The sequence below is a fragment of the Bombus bifarius genome, unplaced genomic scaffold (genome assembly GCF_011952205.1).
Source record: "Bombus bifarius isolate JDL3187 unplaced genomic scaffold, Bbif_JDL3187 scf7180000007987, whole genome shotgun sequence".
NCBI lineage: Eukaryota > Metazoa > Arthropoda > Insecta > Hymenoptera > Apidae > Bombus > Bombus bifarius.
Window position 1 is genome coordinate 1,984,318 of NW_022884369.1, and position 12,310 is coordinate 1,996,627.

General features: G+C 41.0%; 1 protein-coding gene across 1 annotated transcript in view; it reads right to left on the reverse strand.

Annotated features, from left to right (window-relative positions):
- Positions 1-5,228: 5,228 nt before the first annotated feature.
- Positions 5,229-12,310, reverse strand: part of LOC117205130 (unconventional myosin-IXb) — a 90,339-nt gene continuing 83,257 nt past the window's right edge. Inside the window, exons 12-20 of the mRNA XM_033443238.1 lie at positions 12,045-12,234; positions 10,683-10,960; positions 10,395-10,584; positions 9,920-10,091; positions 9,453-9,664; positions 8,612-8,874; positions 7,914-8,186; positions 7,728-7,827; positions 5,229-7,371 (exon numbers count right to left, since the gene is read on the reverse strand). Of these exons, the coding sequence (XP_033299129.1) occupies positions 7,214-7,371; positions 7,728-7,827; positions 7,914-8,186; positions 8,612-8,874; positions 9,453-9,664; positions 9,920-10,091; positions 10,395-10,584; positions 10,683-10,960; positions 12,045-12,234 (1,836 nt within the window). The 3' untranslated portion in view covers positions 5,229-7,213. The remainder of the gene's footprint in view (positions 7,372-7,727; positions 7,828-7,913; positions 8,187-8,611; positions 8,875-9,452; positions 9,665-9,919; positions 10,092-10,394; positions 10,585-10,682; positions 10,961-12,044; positions 12,235-12,310) is intronic.

Consider the following 12,310-nt stretch of genomic DNA (forward strand, 5'->3'; position numbering starts at 1 on the left):
ACCACGGTAATTTCACGGAAATCGTGAGAGTTTTTCGAATTAATAATCGTCCTGTGTTCTTTGTGAGTATATTGTTTTGCAGTGGGTAACTATCGTTTTGCGAGAAGTCTAGTAATTGAGTTCCATCGGAAGATTTCGGGGTATTATCTCGAAGGGAACGGTCGGCTCTTTTAATTAAAAACCCCAATTGGTTAGCCTTATCTCGGTCTCTGAACGATTTTTAATTCGAACCGGAAACATAGTGGACATAATCGTGGAAACTGGCGATACCCGTTTTTCACAGATCCACCGAGATTTTCCTTATCGTGGCGCGACAGACCGCTTCCCTTGCGGAGGTGGAGGAGCCTCGAATACGCTCGCGGTTATCGACGATATCTCGCGGGAACGCACGAAAGAAGGAATTTCGACCTGGTGAAAATTTAATATTCGCGATATTGTATCCTTGCGGTTTTTTCAGCCACCGCCTAACCCATGGTTATCCTGGCGTATCCTTGTTTCGCGATCGATCGATTCTTCCATGTTGCGCGAAGGGCTCGATAAAATGTGTAGCGGTATATGCGTCTTAAGACGTTTCGATTCGAACATGTCTCACGTAATTGTTTTGCCACAGAGGATTAACACTGTACGACGCACATAATGTAATAAACAAACTCTGGACAAAACCCCCAACTCCGCCACTCTGATTATCTCCTCGACCCTCCTGATCATCTCAGCACCGATATCAGCAGCCGTGGCAGTCCTCAGCTCACGCACAAGATCCTCGGGCATGCTCGGGGTAGTGCAAATCACCTTCCGTTTCTTGCCCCTGGACCGCCCAGATGCTATAGAGAGGTTCGACTTCAACGAGGCTATCGATTCCTTGCGTCGGACCACGTGCGGGGCTTCCAGTATCCTTCTGAAGATGGTCCGGCATCCGAAACCATGAAGGGAGCCACAAAGATACCCTCCTGCCAGTCCGCTGATCTCAACAACCTCCTCACCTCGCCAGGCACAGAAACCGATCCGGGGGCCTGACGGTCCACCCCTGAATGGCCGTTGTCGTAAGATGACGACACAGCGGGGCCCACTTGAGTACCCACAACTGCGCCGATACTGGGATATCCGTAACGGACTGCACCGTAAACTATGATTCCTTTTACGTTCGCTATCCATATTATTGAGGCGTATGTGTTGTCCGTGATAATTGTAGCTGTTGGCTGTAGATGTCGCTGCTGGGGTACTGCTATTTTTCTTCTAATTTAGATGCGTGGAAGAAAAATCGGACTACGGGCGCCGAGATTCGAACCCGGGTCCCGAACGTTCGTAACCTAAGGCGCTAACCACTGCGCTGCCGTCTTCCGGTGTTAGTGTCGAGTGGCGGTATTTGTTGTCGAGTGCCGCCACATTATTTATTTATTTAAGTTTCGCCGAGGTCGTCACCATCAGTTCCAGTCCTAGTGCTACTCAGTCTTCCGCACCTTACCCCAGTCAATGCCGGAGCAGAGTGACGGAGGCCCGCACGAGAAGGTGAGGTGAGTGGTCTTGGCAGGCATGGGCCCACCAACTTCTCCGAAATTCTCCGCACCGGATCGGCAAGCTAATGAGGGCCAAAGGCACTGACCAACCGCCACTCAGTTATAGCAGAATATCAAATCCATAGGCCTCAAATCCAACCTAACCCGCCTCGTGCTCTTCGGGGTCCAAGGACACTGCCTTGGGGTATGCCAGCTTCTATTGGACCACCACAAATGACATGAAAAGCTTATGCTTTTTAATCGCGATACACACATTTCTTAATTCTGCGATTTTGGAACGTTTCAATACTGAGATTGCAAGAGTCACGCATTAGGAATCTGTGAAATTCCAGAACTTTAAGATCTCTATAATTTTAGACATGTTGTGAGCTATAGACTTTCAAGACTTTAGGATTTTTTAATTCTAGCACGTCTACTGGAACTCTACGGTTCTAGAACGCTGAAGTATCAGAACTCTACGATTCCAGGAAGCCAAAACCTAACTTACCCCTCCGCATTACCGCAAATCCTGCTGCATCTTAAAGCTACCGTTGCAACTCACCCCCTTTCAGATTTTTTTCATGGCACGGTTAATATTCGGTCGAATACTTTTGCCTTATATCCGATGCTGACTTTTATGTATAATTCAACATCGTTGAAAATTCCGGAGTCAGATTTATTCGCAACTCAGTGCGACTGCCTCTAAATTCCATTAGCCTACGAACTGAAAGAGTTGCGTTATCGCTTCGCGTTTCGCTTTGTATATTTCACGAGGCACCGCGAGACTACAAAGGCGTAGCCACCCTCGAGAATTCATCATTTAACAGAGCCTATTTTGTTCATTATCCGACATCGGCTTCCGCTGCGGAAACCATTTATTTTCGACTCCATTCACGCGTAATTATGAATGTTGCGTTAATATTTCATCGCCTTTTTGTGGTACATGGGTGTTGGGCCGAGTTCGCGAACGATACACCGATCGCGAATTAAGGCAGGTATCCAATTCCTGGTCCGCTGCTACATTTGGAAAAATACGTCTATTCGTTTCATCGAAATAACGAATTTAACAAAAAATTATTTTAAACTATCGAATCACTTTTATCGATTATATTTGGTACTAAGATTTGTACTCTTAAAAGATGGTAGCTTTACGATTATTTCTTTTCCCTTCTAGAACTCTAGGATTCTGGTATCTTAGAATCCCTATAGAATTCTACGATGTCTATGAAACTAGGTTCCCGAGACTCTAAGACTTCTGGACTTTTTTTCAGTATCGTAGGATTTTTATAGATCTGTAAAATTCTTGGACTTTAGGATTCCAGGATTCTAGAATTTTTATAACATTAACTTCTTTGGAGTCTAGGTGAGTGGAGTATCTAAATACGAGGTGCGATCAAATATAAAAACTGAGTTTATCAAAGTTTTATTAATAAATTCATTTAAATTTCGCTTCAAAATAGTCTCTTCCGGCACTGAGATAGAGATCGGATTGCCACTGTTACGATTTAACTCGTATGTCACTCACAATGTCCAAACGCTGTCAGTTTCATTTTTAGAAATAGAAAGAGTTCGTGAAGCGCTAAATCTAAAAACTAGTTGCTCCTGCTCATCGGATTTAGCGACTCCTCTCTATTTCCAAAAATGAGATCGAAGCTCTGCGCTTTAATTTGCCTCGCAGGCGCTAGACACGGCCGAGAAAAATGGTTTCCAAAAATCTGAACCGATCTGATCGCTACATCGATGCAGGAAGATACTAATTTTAAGTGAACGAAAGCCAAATGTTGTCCATTGACCAATTGAACATGAGTCCATTCGAATCAAATCGTCTCATTAATTAATTAATTTTATAAAATATTCGACAAGTTAAGACATTAATCAATATTTATAGTTGCAACCCGGTTTCGTTTTCATGGTATTGCACTAAGATCCTTGAAACTTTAAACGTGCCAAGCTGTAGCGTTCAAAGCATAGTTCTAGAAGTGCAAACCATTTATCTGCAAATCTATCCGCTTTACGCCATTCTCTCGCGAAAGCGTCAAACAGGTCAATGCAACAGCGACGTCAGAGAAACGCAAAAGAGAGGAAATTTTGCTATTGAAGCATACCTGGCGCTCGAGCGACTCGTTTCTAGGACACGTCTGACACCGAAGAATTCCTATTCGCCACTTTCTTTGCAGCGAGCATTCTTCCGCGGCAGCAGGCGCGCTGGAAACGAGACACGAGCCTGCCCACTTCCTGCCGCGAGTGTCGCGCTAAACGTCGAAGGCACACCTCGCGAGAGAAAATTAAATCTGGGAAAAAGAGGGTAACAGGCATGATTCTGCCGTGGGGACAGACGTGCGCGCAAGTTTCTCTGGAATTGTAGAATTTCTTGAAGGAAAATGAGAGAAAATACGAAGTAGGACACTGGGTCTCGGTGACGGAATGCATTCTGAAGGATCTTTGTTAACTCTGATTGAATCAAGAACGTAGAACTGTAGTCACAATGGAAGAAGTTTGCTGATAGCGAACGTTAGAAGGAAATATTTTGTATGGCTTCTTTCGACTATTTCATCGTTTTATAAAATTTAAGAGCGATAAGTCGATCTTGAATTTCGCTTCTTTATCGCCAAATCTTGTTGAAAAACGGACCTTTGAAAGCAAAGTAGGTTTCTCGAGATGACTCGTAGTTGTTAACTGATTTGGGACGTGTATACCGAAATGCAGATCAAATTATACAATTTGAACTAATCGCGATGATTATACCTTTTATTTAAACATAATTTGGATCAAAGGTTTTATCTCTGACGTCAAAATTGTATTCATCGGAAATACAATAATATCCATATTCCTCTATGAATTCAGTTTTAGCCTTAATTAAATTTATTAATAAAAATACCTTGTATTATCATCAGTTATACTAGATACTAATTTTACCACCATAATTATACATAAGCTGGCAAGTATCTAAACAATACCTTCCGGTATTATTCGTCGGGTAATTAACCAAATTCCTGTCCACAGACGATGTGGATCAAACGGCGCAAATCTGGCCAAGCGAATGCGAGTCGGCCGAGTTACATAAATTTCGTATACTCTCCCGTTGGAACAATGTTAATTAAAAGCTAATTAACACCGGATCGGTCGCACCGCGTCGCTTGTTAATGCGAACGCGAATCGCGCTATCCCTCGAAACTGCTTATTATTAAGTCCCATACATGACATCCTTTTACAACTGCAGCCACGCATGCTGTTCCACGTGCACTAATGGTCACGTGTATGCGTGAACTCCACAAACAAGTTGACAAGGTGATGCAATAAGTTTGTCTCTTTGACGCTTGATTTTCTACACAGGGGATCGAACGTATCGTGCAGGAATCGCTATTGCGATCATTGAAGCGGAGGAATTTCAGATCACGAGTTGATAAGGGGAAAAAATGGCAAAGAGTCGTAGATCGACGTTTATAAATGTTCGTGTAGGTGGAGAAATAGCAGGATGAATAGTGAGAATTATAAATAAATGAACGTGGAAACGTGTGTCAATAGAGCGAAAAGAAGAGAAAAGAGAAGGAGGAATTTCCTAATTGAAGGAAGCAGTGCCTCTTATTTGAAGTAAAATAGCCGTATTAATTTAGTTTCTTGGTAAAGGGAACTATTTCTAACGAACGAAACACACTTTATGTGTTTTCACTCTAGCGCGGAGAGGTGCTGAATTTTCACGGATGAAAGAAACTAAGGGCGAGTAAGAAGAATGGTCGTTATCATTTTCAAAAACGCTTATATTTTATTCAAAAATATCTCGACGCACTTATAGCTATCTATACGTATGCATCAGCTCTGGTATCTGTAAACTACGTAACATTCGGCATACATACTCGTATGTACATATTCTCGAAACGGTGAACTCGACAGAGTTTCCAGGCCGAACTCTCGCCTGTTCCTCTCAATGGACGCTTATCGTTTCTAACTGAACGAGTTTCGTATATCTACAAAGCGCACTCTCACTCTGTCTCTCCTATCTACCTTTCCCGATTCAATGTTAGAACTTGTTGCCTGTTATGATTATCGCGATAATGATAGAGTAACTTGTTCGATTAAATCTATTCTTTAGACCTACGGTCGAGCTATGTTACGAAGTCGATCTCTTAATCATATAATACATGTACAAATACACCGTAGAACGACCAAATCTCGTCTCTGGAAGTGAATTTTCTTTTCATCCCTGACTCCACCAACATTTTACTTAAATTCCTGCAAACGAAATTTGGACGTTCTACAGTAGCTGCAGCTTTCTTTCTAGAAATTGGCACTAAGAATTCAAAGACAGAATACTGTTGGTAAATATCCTCTAACCCCCCTCCCCCCAACACTTATACATTGACGATCTTATACCCCTATTAAATTCTTGTTTAACACATCGTACCAACCATAATTCCAAAAAAGATTCAACGAGTTTGAAACATATTCGAAACTGATCATTCACACACCGTTACAACCATAAATTTCCTAAAAGTCTCTTATCACTGGGTCTACGATCGATCGTACTTGTTATCGTCGCATGATCTACTCATATATGATCTACTCTACATGATCTACTCATATACGGAAGATCGCGAGACTCAACGGCATTTAACGGCTAACATGCTTACTAATTCGAAAACGCGAGTCGGCTTGAGTGTACTTATCTACATGGAAGACGAACGTGGCCCGTGGAGGGTGGCTGCCACCCACGCGGAAGGAGCGAGGAAGACGAGACGCGTTTCGAGCGAACGATAAGCACCGGTGTACTGACTTCCGCGTGAAACTCTCGCTCGACGGTCGACGTAATTAATTAAAGGACAAACTTCACTGTCCTAGCCGCGCTTCTAATTCTAATCTTATCGGTGTTCCCTTGACGCTCGAACGATGCCAGTGTCATGAACTTTTCTGCTAATTTTCATTCCTTTCATTTTTCCTGTAACGCTAGTTTATCGATAGTAGTACCAATTTCATACGAATTTAATCCTAAAACACAAATTTTTTATGATTTTTATGATTGACAAAGTTTTCGTTTGTCATATAGCACTTCAAAATATCATTATTAGTATTATAACAATAAAAATCTGGAAAAAATTGCTGGTTTGTGTTCCAGAATTAACATGACAATTACTTTCACATCCCAGTAGGTAAAATGTGGAACGATATACATGGGAAGAGGACAGTTTTCATAGTTTAAACGAGGAGAGGAAAAAAGGCGCACAGAGTAACTGTGTGAAGCTAATTGGGAGTTTAAATTGCATCCGGGAGTCCAATCGGATAACAACGTTTCCGCGAGGATCTCTCGCGTTTGTTTTTCATCGGCAGGTTGTTTTTGTCTGAAGAAAATGGCTCGCGAATAGGACATCAAGAGATGTGGAAAAAGAATATATGTCAAGGAAGATGGAATATAAGCATAATGACGGATTATACTACTAGAACGAATATAACAAAGAAAAAAGAATGGAATCGCGGAGAGGAAGCAAAGTTCCGACTCTATTCGAGTCGTCCTTTTAAATAAGAAACGGCTATCCATGTACTATTATGTTCCCACATTCCTATTTTTCCCTATAGATTTCTCTGTCAAAGTTTGAATAAAGATTTCAATTTTTATTTTATAAACCAAGGTTCCCTGATAGCAAATTCGATGAAATTTTTAGCCGAATTAAAGTTAAACTCACGGCATCGTACGAGCGACGAAAACGCCACGGAAATAAATAACGCGTTCAGATGTTAATATTACATGGCTTCAGCTCCATGAACTGATAGGGCACGTGTAGCGTGGTGTTGTTGTGTTCCACCAGCAGGTGACCTCGCCTGGGAGACGCACCCACGACCAGAACCGTTTCACCCTTCAGGAGCACCACCTCCCCTTCACCCTCTTCTGAAAGAACAATAACTCCACCCGTATTTCGAAAGCAAAACCAAATGCGTAGTACGATGAATCCAGGGAAGAATCATTCTAGAATAAATCGAACCACTCTGCACGAATAGAATTAGAACTCGAATCTTTCATCTACTAACACAACTTAAACAAATTCTCCAAATTTTTCATAGGGCATTGTATTTCTTTGAATCATTATCAGCGATCAATATATAAATATTCTCTAATACAAAATTCGACAAAAGGACGAAGTTATGCTATTTTAAATCAATATCTAGCTAATACACAAATATTCCCTAACACGATGCTTAAATTCTCAAGTTTAATAATATTTATTAGAGCAACCACCTCCTTACCTGGGAAGGGCATCTTCATGATTCTAGTCTGCGGATAGCCCAACTTTGTGTTTCCAGTCACGGTGTACGATCTACTGGGCGGTACCGGAGGTGGTCGTTCCTGCAACAAAGTTCCATTTTGTTTCACAACCTACAGTCAAGGCCTTGGAACAGAGATCTCCATAAAAACATGCCAGCTCTGTTTACCAAATCCAATCCGAATAAGGTGCACGTTTGCTGGATCATTTTCTGGTCTGCGCACTTCTCCGATGGATCGGGAGGTGGCGTGCCAGCGATTGGCTGAGGCCTAGGTCTTGTTCCGGTTCCGGTACCCGTGGCAGTGGTAACGTTCCTTTGAACGGTTCCAGTGTTAGCAGATGTGGGTTGTTGAGGCTTTTTCTGACCGATACCAGATGTTACACCTATAGTGGTTTTCCTCAAAGGCCACCTTCTCCGCACCCGCCAACCTCTCCACGTGGACTGAAAATAGGTAAAGAGATAATTTAGCGTTCCTTAATTAGTAACTCTTTTTTTAATGTAAGGTGGAAGACTTTTGATTAGGTAAGTTTTATTTCTCCTTGTGTCAAAAGTATTTGTCCCAAAATTGTTTCTCTCAATAATTATTTCTATATCTTCAAATGCAAGAAAATTAAAAAACGATATTTTGGGAGTAAACGATTGGAAATGATTCCTATTTATTATTGTAATAATTCCAGGTGGGATACCTCGATTGGAAAGCATTTAAAAAGTGGAAATGGATCAAATACTTTAAGGAGCTCTGAGGATATTAAACAGCATACTTCTTTTAAATGAACAAAGAACACTAAACAAGAAATAGCGGAAAGGATTTTATTAACGTTTCGTTGGTAATTAAAAGATAAGGGCGTCGCGAAAAATCTCATTACCTGTATCACGGTGGCGGCTTTCCTGCGCGTTTCCGAGCGTAGGTTCTCGAGCTGTTGCCTAATGCCCTCGCTGAGGAAGATGTGCCTCTTGCCAAGCGCCCAGCTGGTGCTCGCGCCGAATTTGCTCTTCAGTTGCTGTGCGTTCTGCAAAATGAGCTTCGTATCCTCCACCGCTTGTTCCTCGGCACGACGCAGTTGCTTGAACGGCGCGATCAACCTGTACCTCGCATTGAACGCCTTGAAACGCATCCGATGCGGATATCCTGCAATTTTTTCGAGCCGACGCCCTCTTCTCAACTAAATGTTTCAAAAGAATAATCCTAACAATCAAATAATAAACTATTCTCCTTTCAATAGTACATTTTGGATAAGAATTAGAATCGTTCAATTGAAAGATTTATATTACGTCTTTGCCGCCTGATATTTTTATCGTCAAAAATTATTATATAATGCACTGCACGAAACACCTATTGTTTCAGCCATACATCTACTACAATTTTACATTGTATACACGATCAACTCTAGTGATACAACGCTAGATTGATTGATTAAAAATAAACGAATGTTAACGTCGTGTTGAACGATCGTAAATTGATTGAAATTTGATTGAAAATTGATTTAAATGTATGAAAACTTAACTTATTTTTATTATACATACTACATACACATTTCTAAATCTGAGAAATTAAGAAACATTCAACTCCCACGACTTCCAAAATTCTACTATTTTCAGGGAGGAATCATTGACAGGGATAAGATCAAACGCCACAGGCGATAACAGGCAAAGAGATCTACCACGCGCGTATGTAAATTCCCTGTCGTAGATAGTTTCAAGACGTACCGCCGGCCATTAGATTCACCGTCTCGAGAACCTGAAGGGATCGTATCTGACGCATAGTCACGCCTCTGTCTAAGTGAAGAGGCGTCTCGGTACCGTTGCTCCTAATGCACCTGACAAAGTGGGGCCTCGCGTGGACCAAAGTCCTCAGGAGATTATCCAGCCTCGTGTGGAAGTCCTGCGTTAACGTGGAGATCGGCTCGTCTCCGTTCAATCTGAAAGGAAATTATCAACGATCGCTCTTGCACCTCGTAAAAATCCTGCCGACCAAAAATTTCGAATCACATTTTAATTGTATCTACGTAGAATCTCCTGCCAATTTTATTACTAATTTAAATAACTTTGTAGAAAAAAAGATTGTCTAAGATGATAGAATTCTAAGCTGATTTTCTTGTTTTTTAATTCTTAAATTTTATGGAACAAGTGGCGATTCCAAATTTTTGGCTGTGCGATCAGGGTCTTTTTCTTACAGGTCGGTATGGGATGTGGGCGATATCCTGAAGCTGACACCCCTGGGCACTGTATCGCTCGCGTAGAGAGCTTTCAGTTCGCTGCCAAACAGATGGGTGGCGAAACCAAAGCTACACGTGTGCTTGTAGAATACGGCTACCAGATCGTCGGGAACCACGTCCTTATTGGTATCTTTATAGAAAAATTCCGTATTTTATGGTGTACCATTGTGAATAGGGTTTTGAGGGGGATGTCTTTTTATTCTTCGGTTTCCAATATCGAACTACGTTTGAGGTTTGGATTGAGAATTAAATTGAGAATTAAATTCAATAAAGATTTCGATATTTTGCTTCATATTAAAGATAAAACTTGGTAGACATTATAAAACAAGCTTCCCACGAAAAAAAATATAAAGAATCATTGTTGATTTAAATAAGACGTAAGGATAAGTATAAGAACATATATGTACATTAAAAAATATTATCGTCCACATACCCAGAAAATCGGAGGCATCGTAAGTAACTCTGCCAGCGAAATGCTGGATCCCAAATGACCTGCAATCTACCGTCCTAGGTTCGAACAACCGTGGATTCTGTTTGTGCTGAACCTTCACTTTCGCCACGTAGCTCTCAGCAGTGCCACGAATCGAACATTCGACATCCAGCATACTCAACAGACCGGTTCTCTACGAAACAAGTCGGAAAATCCTCGTACTACATGCTTCTCGATCGTTTGAACAAATCCCAGATTTGAATAAATTATCGAAACTTCTTAAACGCTCACCAGAGAAGAGATGAGATCGATACATGGCACGTTATCGACGTAGTCGACCTCCACGTCGCATCGAATGCCTTCATCGCGGCAGCTCTCGATCGAGCTCTTAAATATATGCGTGTTGTAGAAATGTTGCATGGTTTCCGCGCATAAATTGATGCACAGATGCTCCAGTTGACTTGGTTTTGGATCCTCGAAACCAAACATGTCCAGGATTCCGATGAAGCCATCCGTCGCGTGCCGTACCGCGTTGTTCAGCGCGGTCATGCTTCTGGAACCGGTACCACCTGCACGTGACACGAGAGATTGCGACTAATAGAGAAAAGAATAAATTTGGAAGTAATGAAACCTATAAGGGTGGCAATAGGTACGTTTTAGTTAAACAGTTAACTGATGCAACGTCTTTGAAAAGTATGTACGTAAAATGTGTCGCATTGTTCACGCTATATACAATTTCTTCATAATAATTATTTATATTCTTTTCTTTATTCGTTTTATTTCGTCTTGGCTTCCAAATATTCAAAGCATGTTAAATTAAGTCTTCACTAAAATTGTAATTTAAACAGCAAATTGTAACTACTTTTTACGCATGACGAGTATACTCGTCATAACACAAAATATTGCCATTTCTTCATGACGAGTATACTCGTCAAAAACAGCCAGCTGGTTTTGTAGTACGTGTTATTTCATATAGCATGCCTTTGCTAACCCCGCTGCCTTATAATATCGAGTCATATTCAAGATACAAACTGGTTCCGATGCAACAAGGGTAAGATTATATTTGCAACAAAGTTGAGTTTCAACGTTAATTTAAACTTTAGTTCGTTAATATTAATCCTTACCAAAGATTAATAGGTACAAATTATTATCATTCAACATAACTTTATAGCAGTGAAGTGAGATAAGGCTCACAGTTAAGTTACTAAAAAAAATTGTAAGGCAAGGGGTTAATTTTCCTTCCTTAAATAAGTTGCAATTGGGACAAAATTTTATTTCACATTCCTTAAATAAATTCACTTATTCGTTCAATCTGACAATTGTGTCTATCATACCGCTCATAATTATTCGAACAATTTCAATAGTCGATGAACATTGCTTGAACAATTTAAATTTAAGACACGTACGACTTTTTACCAATAATACGACCAAACCAAAATCTATTAATCCGACAGAGGGTCGTATGTGTTAACAATAGTAAGGCACCAAGTGACTTTTAATTAGCTTTTATACCATAAAGGAAATACAATAAAAAAAGATTCGAATAATTATAAGAAAATGATTGAATTGTACGTATACTCTATATATTATTTGTAGAATTATTAGTCATTTTCAAATGACCTATTGTACCACAAATTCTAGACTTCCACCTACCTGCAGAACTGCCAATAGTGGACGCATGTTGACTGGTCACTTCGGCTTGATTATGAACAGATTCATTCGAGTCCGACGAAAGTGTACCAAGGGTGGAACCTAGCCTCTTCAGGCTGTTGGCTCTCCTGACGATCGTAGCGACGGTACGGCAATACAGAGCTTTGGCCAGCGAGTCCCTGGTCATGTTAGACTGCATAAACAAACACCCTTCAACATGGTTCCGCTCCGACCGATCGGCGGCGTTACAGCACAGATTGCACGGAATG